General features: G+C 45.8%; 4 protein-coding genes across 4 annotated transcripts; all 4 read right to left on the minus strand.

Moving 5' to 3' along the window:
• Positions 1-57: 57 nt before the first annotated feature.
• On the minus strand, positions 58-845 carry PPTG_06201 (hypothetical protein; the record flags this gene model as incomplete). The annotated part of the gene is made up of 2 exons (XM_008900090.1): positions 58-636; positions 822-845. 2 exons carry the CDS (start codon positions 843-845, stop codon positions 58-60), a joined length of 603 nt encoding a protein of 200 aa, XP_008898338.1.
• Positions 846-897: 52 nt separating this feature from the next.
• On the minus strand, positions 898-1725 carry PPTG_06202 (hypothetical protein; the record flags this gene model as incomplete). The annotated part of the gene is made up of 1 exon (XM_008900091.1): positions 898-1725. The coding sequence occupies one exon, from the start codon at positions 1723-1725 to the stop codon at positions 898-900; it is 828 nt and encodes a 275-aa protein (XP_008898339.1).
• A 1888-nt stretch (positions 1726-3613) lies between these two features.
• PPTG_06203 (hypothetical protein) lies at positions 3614-5797 on the minus strand (the record flags this gene model as incomplete). Its single annotated transcript, XM_008900092.1, has 1 exon — positions 3614-5797. One exon carries the CDS (start codon positions 5795-5797, stop codon positions 3614-3616), a length of 2184 nt encoding a protein of 727 aa, XP_008898340.1.
• A 203-nt stretch (positions 5798-6000) lies between these two features.
• On the minus strand, positions 6001-7443 carry PPTG_06204 (hypothetical protein; the record flags this gene model as incomplete). Its single annotated transcript, XM_008900093.1, has 1 exon — positions 6001-7443. The coding sequence occupies one exon, from the start codon at positions 7441-7443 to the stop codon at positions 6001-6003; it is 1443 nt and encodes a 480-aa protein (XP_008898341.1).
• Between the last annotated feature and the right edge of the window lie 656 nt (positions 7444-8099).

Genomic DNA, 8099 nt, shown 5'->3' on the forward strand with positions numbered 1-8099 from the left:
CCACATGGTCCTCAAGCTGCTTTCCTTTCAATAGCATTCCCGGTCTACTAGGTTTAGTCATACCAGCAAAGCTTGTGCATATGCTTCGTCCATTCGTGAGTTAACCAAAATGAGAGTTCTCGCCGTCATCTCCGCTTCAGTGGCCCCTCGGGCGACAATCACGCCGGTGGGATCACGCATTGCGTTGTAATCTGCCTTTACCCTCTTGTGGAAAGCTTGCACGTAGCGCTCGTAGAACTTGAACTCCATGGTGTTCACGATCGACTGCAACTGAACGGCTTTAGTAATATCACGAAATCTAAGCTCCTTCCAGATAGCAAACGTGGGCACGTCCCTTTGGAGCTGCTTGTAAAGACGATATTCTAGGGCCTTTTTGGTAAAGTAGTCATAGTATCTGTAGTTTGCCTGGACCTTGAGTGCTGCATCATCCAACCCACGCAGCTTCAGAGCCTTCTTGACATACTTATCAGACGCCCCAAACTCCAACCAAATTCGCACTTTTACCCACTGCAACGCGCTTCTTTCCGTCGAACTTTCGTTATTGACTGGTGCGGAGCTGTCAGACCGTAGAGAGCGCCTCTGATCAGTTGTGATTGTTGAAAGGTTCTGAAAGGTTCGGCCGCCGAGATGAGATTCCTACTGATAAGGAGAAGAACAGTCGTGGTGATTGCAACTTTGATGGATTGCATAGCTTCGCGGTGACGAAGAAAACGTTGAGAGCAAATTTAAATGGCTGGACCGGTGGCAATCAATCTGATTATGAAAAACTAAACATTTAATTTTGGATAGCGAAAAGTGTACTAGCGACTAGAACACCATACGAAATGGTTATAATCAATGTCCATCCTTGCGGTCATTGGTTTGCACGTACCCAGTGTAGCAGAGCTGAGGAAAGACCTAAAATGGCCAAGCCAGTTCTAGTGTCTCCTCAATGTTCTCATCGTTAAAGGGGACCTTCGACTCGCCAAAATCCGCAGAATTGAGAGCAGAGCGTGCTTCGTCCGTAAGTTGTTCCCACATGATGAGGTCTTGAAACTGACCGTCCGTTTCAGAAAAATGTAATGCCAGATACTCAAAGCTATTCCAATATGTGTGGGTAACCCTAGTCGATACGTTGGACCCTGGGGTAAAGTTGTAGCTCCAACGTCGATAACCGATTGGGTTTAAACGAATCCGCTGCGCGCCCACATAGGACATGATATCAATGCTTGTTTGCTTGAAGTATGGTTCTCTCGGTTCGGTAAACATAAACCCAAGAAAACCTCTCTTTTTCAGAAGCTGTTGTTGCAGCGAGGCACCAATAATCTTCGGTGCACTCAGTGCTGGGTTGTCAAGCCATAATACCATACTCGCCCAGTAGTGGCGGTCAACAGCTTCGAAACTCCAAAAGCTTTTTGGAAAGTACCACGCAAAGACCATCGCCCATTTATCCTGGTACCACTTTGCGCGGCCGTACACTTGAGAACCCAGAGGGGCTTCCGTGCAGCCCTCCGTGTTTTTCGTTCCCTTGACACCCCCGCTAATCTCACCTGCAGCATTTACGGCTGGGAATGAAACGCACCCTTGAGAAATGTGAAGTTGTGGTTTAAACATGACAGCAGCCTTTTCGGCAATCGTGACTGGGACGGGCTGAGCGAATGGCTGGACTTTATCATGGTCAATAGTGCCGGCACACGCAGATGTGATTAGTCCGAAACACAGGAGCAGGACAGCTACGAGATTCATCGCTCAAGCAAGACGGTTAACAGTACTGAGGAATTGTCGAGAATCAAAAGTGAGGGGAGAGATGTAGCACAGCTTTATAAAATGATTCGGCCTTCATAGCACATAATCCCAAGGATTGGATTAGTTTATTTATTATCGTAATCAGCGTCAATCCCATGAGAAAAAAATCCAGTTGGTAAAGCTCAACAGATCAATAGATCATCATTCAGCGAGCAGAACTCGATTCAATAACTGGACGAGAAAATACTTGCCGTTTCCTTTCATTTCTTGTTCTCAGTCCTGAAATCTCATCGTATCTTAATGTCAGACGGATCACTTCAACCGCCCGATCACAAAAAAGGGAGAATACTAAGTGGTTAAAACTCAATCTACTCAGTTATATTAGGGAAAGAAACCAGTGCTAACTACCTAGAACCTGATATAGTGAGGTTAACCAACGCGAGAGCGTGCGAGCTAACGTAGACGTAGCCAAATCAAACGGTCCTAGTGTCGGTGGACCTAGACCCCTAGCTATGCATCGAACTGCGACGAGAATTGTTTATTAGGACAAGACTGAGACAAACCGACGCCTATACCAGCGGTAGAGTGAAAACAGTTTCCTATTTCATGGAAGTGTTAAGAACTAATAGTTATCTTGGCGAACTTAGCATTTGTATCAGCAATGGAGGGTTTTGCGCAGACACTTCACTCAAATTCATGTGGCCTGACTATTTATGATTTTTAGGTGATATTAGATGCTATTTGTGTAAACTACCACTCTAAACCAAATTCGTCGGCCACTCATACCTCTGCTTCTGATATAGCTTCATATATCACTCAGTGCAATCAATATATAGCCGTACGGTTAAAGACGATTTTCCACTGCACGACATGCCAACGAAAACATGACTTTCCCCAGAAATTAGCTCGAGAAGTTAGCAATACATCCTCTTGTGTAGCACTAAAAACGGATATTCATTACATATTCATACCGATTCGGTGTCCGACTTATTGGTAGAATTCTTAATGTCTTGACCAAAGCAAAGCTGGCGCCAGACAAGAGGCCATTATAAAGCAGAGGAGCGAAAGAGATCGCCCACCCGGGAGGGTCGTGACTGTCCACGGTATGTCGAATCTGCGATGAGTGCTTCGAACTTTTACACATCAGATAATAAGACGCGATAATCGGTGGTACAACCATCCTCGTTTCACTCCTTGGGTGGCGAGCCTTAATACTTGAGGCGGCACTGTCGTAATTGAGTCCATTAGTGTTGTCGACCAGGGCAGCCCCGGTGAAGCTGATTGCCATCTCTCACGATTTTGACCAGTGCACAAGTGCCGCGCATTCTGGTCTGGAGCATCGATTTTTTTTATGACTGGCTTTCCATCTAAACAGATTCCCGACAGTGTCGATTACTTCGAAGTACGATTTAGAGACTTGTAAACTTTTCTCTGCTCTGAAATACAAGATGACGATTTACACTGTCGCGGTTATGGCCTAAAGGCCTCAAATCTTTCCCTCATTCAGTCTTTCGCTGACAACGCAACAATAATGGTAAATTGCTTTCTAAACAGAACAGAACTATAACGAGGAACTTGTGCCATTTCATGAATTGATACGCATTTACTGTAAGAACTCGCTATTAACGGACGGATTAAACGGGAAAACACGGTAAAAAAAAAAGAAGGCTGAGTCGTTCTTGGTGGTACGTTACGTAGTTTAAAAAATGTAGATTAACGCCGAATACACTCAGGCAACGATAATGCTTATCTTGTACAACCTGGTAATATCCTATCCTTAAAAAAATAATTCATTTATTCGTTCAATAGGCCTCGTGAGGTGACGCCTCACCTCAAAAAAATAATCCATTTTATTCGTTCAATAGGCCTCGTGAGGTGACATCACGTTTCATAACTTATCCTGGTTATTCACAGGTGGAAAAGATGCTGGTCCGATGGATACGGTGGGTCTTCGAATGGAACGTTCTCGACACATACCACTTCTAGGCTGTTGAGGCTTCACCGGAATGCTTGGTGTGTCATTGATTCTGGTTGTACTGCTGCAGCTAGCATATCTAACCTCTTCTTTTTTTGATGAAGTTGGCGGAGCAAAGAAACGATTCACCATTGTGATGCTCGAAGGTGATATTAAGTCCTTTTCTAGGGACGAATTAAATCCGTGCGCTTGAGAACTGTATACTCCAGTATTGTCAGAATGATCGTCGTTCGTCGTTTTGAATCGACTTTCCGGATCCACCGTTGGTAGACTTCCTCTCTTGCTGATGGTGGATCCTATGCGACCGCGGCGGTAAGGAGATCGTCGCTGCATGTTTCGATTCCGATCCATTTCCTCCTCGATTTCTTCAGCATCTCCCCGTCTTCTAGGAACCGCTGGACGCAGGTAAACTTTGTAGTTCACCATGAACTGGTAGTAAGCAGACTCCCGGGATGGAAAATCTAAATCATCTGTCAGCGAGAAATTCCACTTAACTACAGTCGTCTTGGTGTCTGGATAAATCTTAGAACCCAGTGTCTCGCTGATTTCATCACCAATAGTGTTACTAGTACAGCCGATTCCTGGTTTGGTCTTAAAAACTAGCATTGTGAATCGATCTCCAGCATCTACATGAGTCAGTCCTAAACGAATCGGATCAGGTTTTGCGGCTGCCACAAGATCACGCAAACTTGAAACAAGCGACGCTGAAGTTGGTGCGTTATACGTCGCCGATTTCGGAGAACGGAGATCCATATACGACAGCATTTTCGGTCTGGGTACAACCGCTCTCGTACCGACTTCAGTATTTAACGATAATAGAACTCCAAGCTGTGTAAGGTCATTCTCACCCCACACGAACATCCGGTCTCTGTCATCAAGTGCCAACGACATGTTGTGCTTTGCTACAATAGTACGGACAGTGACTCGATGAGTAGAGCCCTTTAATATTGCTACCGGGTGCGGTAAACACACAGTTTTATCAACGAAATCAGCAGTTGAATCATCTTCCAAGTCGATTCCGAGTTGACCTTCAGTACCTCGCCCCCACGTATACACTACACCAGTTTGCGAGATGGCCATTGAATGCGAAGCCCCACAACTAATGTCTGTTATTGATATATCCTTGAAATATTCGAGTTGTCGAGGTACCCACTCACTCACTGCAGATCCGTGACCTAACTGTCCATCGACACCATTCCCCCACGAGAAGACATCTCCACCAGCCGAGAGTGCTAGGTTGTGTGTACTACCAGCGCAGATAGCAGAGATCATGGGAGGAGCCATACAACCGTTGTTTCCGGTTATACCAACCCCTGGGACACTCGACGCAGCAATCCAAGTAGTGAGCAATGTTCCTTCGTATCGATCCTTCTCGTCTCCTATGCCGAGTCGTCCATTCAATCCATCTCCAAATGAGATAATACTCGTCTTGGACTTTGTAGCATTGCTCCAGCAATCAGAATTTGCGCGCGTTATCCGAACTGCGAGGGTCAAAGTGTGCCGATCACCACAGCTAATGTCTTTGAATCTCGCCTCGTCTTCGTCTCCATCCGTCATCGAGCTGTTCTGTTGCTTACGAGCTGTGTTTACAGCTAGAAGCGTCGACCATTTCATCGATACCAGTGTTGGTAAACACGCATTTGCTTCGTTGCCCGTACCCAAACGCCCGTAAGATCCACAGCCAAACATGTATAGCTCACCAACATCCAGCACAAATCCCCCATGGACACTCCCACATGACAAGCGAATAATGCGTCGTCGTGGTTGCAAGCAGAATGGAGTGGACATTGGCTCTGGTACAGCGACGTATGGTCGATCGTGACTCTGTCCGAGCTGCCCGTAGGTATTGTCCCCGAAAGAATATGCTCGTCCATCTTCACAGAGCAGACAATTCCAACCTGAACCGCAACTAACCTGAACAATCGGAGACTCGAGATCTGCTGTTACTTCGTGTACAGCTTGAGACGGAGGTTTCATCTTCGTGGGCGCCGTAGGTGCCCAGTCACCTAGCAGACATATCGTGTATTCGTGCGACTTAGCCGTCGTTAACTCGCTCCTTCTGTTGGTCGCTGTAGCAGTAGATGTGATCTCTGACATAGGTGGAGCTCTGGGACTGGTCTCATTTATTCGTGGTGAGAATTATGAGATTATGTTGATGTATTTTCGTATCGATCTATCGAGTAAAATAAATATTCGCTACAGAACGATCGAGTCTATATACATGCCTACTTATATTCAAACACAACGCTTAATCAACTTTATTCAGAATTGCAACTTCAGAATTCATGAAGTTGATCGAGCTAAAATCGTCTGGGATCCTTGAAAGTGTAAAGCGGACCGATTCCCTGCTTATTGTTGTAGTACGTCGTGTATCGGGCTACTATCCTCGTTTCCAAAGGGCCAGCAGCAGTCTCCTTGACATTGAAAAGCCATTCGAAAGCATTGTTCGGGTCGAGTTTGGCTTCCTTCATCCATCGCTTAAATAGCATCTTTCGGTATGCGTAGGCAGTATTCAGAACTGAAAACGAGTTTGGCTCCTGCAATACCCTAAAGACCACTCGTGCAAGGTCTCCATCGCCACCAAAGCCTTCTCGTACCACCGCGAACAAACTTGTCTTCTCGCCATGGCGACGTTTTATGTTCAATACACTAATGTACTCGGATAAAGTGCCCAACTTCGTACCCTGGGTAAAGACATCATCGCTTTTGACGTTCAACAACTTGAAGACATCGCCAGTTGATTTTTGGCTCAGCAGCCAAACCTCTATTTGCTGATTCTGCAGCTTCGTCGCGACTTCACGCGTGATCTCGCTTTCCTTGGCAGTAGCGAGTGCCTGTGCCACAGAACCTTCTCCGTATTTTGCGGTGAGTCTCTCCAGCACAGATCTCTCACTGTTTGGGTAATTCTCGGACATATACTTAAAGAACATGTTTAGTTTTCCACTACTCAGAACTTCGTCCAGATCATCAGTAAATTTTAACCGCGACCAGACGCTTAGCGGCGGCATGTTATCGTTGCGCCACTTAGTAAGAAGAGCAGTCTCGAGCTCCGTGGCCTTGGCCTTCGTTAACGGATTTGCCTCTGCTTTTGCTAGAAGCGACACCAAGTTGCTCTCGCCATCGAAGCCTGTTATCATGGCCTTCAGCAACGCTTCATCAACAGATTTCTCGCGGTTGTGCAGCGTAATGAAGTCCTCTAACACCTGGAGTTTCCCGTTGCGAAAGGCTTCGTATCCGTCGTCGCTCAACTTGAGCAGACTGAACACATCGTCAATAGAATTGCCATTCCTCAGCCAATCTGTCAGTTGTTCACCCCGTAATTGCTTCACCAACTTCGCCAGCTCGGGGGTCATAAACTCTCTTTTCTCCAATTCTATGAGTGTCTTTGCCACGACGTCGTCTCCGTACTTCGCCGTTAGTGGTGTAACCAACGAGATTTGGCTCTTTAGATCCTTATCGCGATTGAATTTTGCAACAAACTTATTCAGTTTCTTGAACTTCGAGCTCTTTAATGAAGCTAGAAAGTCGTCACCGAGCGGCAAGTTTCTCACCAGGAACTTGTATTTCTGCAGCTTTGCGGATGTGATAAGATCATTGACCCTAGATTTACCTGCCTGGACCAGACCTCCAACGGTAGTTCTCTCATCCCTTGCTGCTCCGTTGGTCTCCTTTGTTGCAACTTCCCAGTGGTTAGCGGTGACCGCTAGTTCATGTGCCGTCACATTTGAAGTGACAGCCACCATTACGTATGCGATGAGGACAACGGCAGACGCGATGGGATAGCGACGCATTGGGAAGTAGAAATCCTTTTGTGGCTTGTACGCTAGGAGATCACCAGAGAGAATCTCGTAGAATGGCTAGAGAGCGAGCGCCTTCAAATCGAGGATACTTACACGCGATTCACGGGGGATGAGGCAAATCTAAAACATGTACGACGTATTAATAATAGTTACTACTAAAAAAAATGGAGCAGAACGTATGTCGATTACGGTTTGATGGCCTGTAAGCAAGCCCTACGATGGTACCTTTCGCGATTACGGCCTTGGCATGGGTAAGCTTCCACCGCTGAAGTGTTCTCTGAAATTTATTTTAGATTTCAGAGTTAAGAAGGGATCCGATTCGAGGTATTATTCTGTCAGCTATTAAAGTCCTGTCTAAAGCGATGCCCATTAGAAATATAGGCATAAATACTATAAGTAATATAAACCTCTGATCTTTGATGTTGATGTGAAACTGATAAATTAGCTGAATGTTACCTGTGTTGTCCGGACCGAGTACTAATAATATTACGCAAGGTTGCAAGAAGGTGACCGGCTCATAAGCTTCATTGATAGAAATATAAATATAAAACCTACTCTACTCCCGCATCGGTGCATGTAACAGCCTCTTCACTATGATA

Source organism: Phytophthora parasitica (genome assembly GCF_000247585.1).
Source record: "Phytophthora parasitica INRA-310 unplaced genomic scaffold supercont2.9, whole genome shotgun sequence".
NCBI lineage: Eukaryota > Oomycota > Peronosporomycetes > Peronosporales > Peronosporaceae > Phytophthora > Phytophthora nicotianae.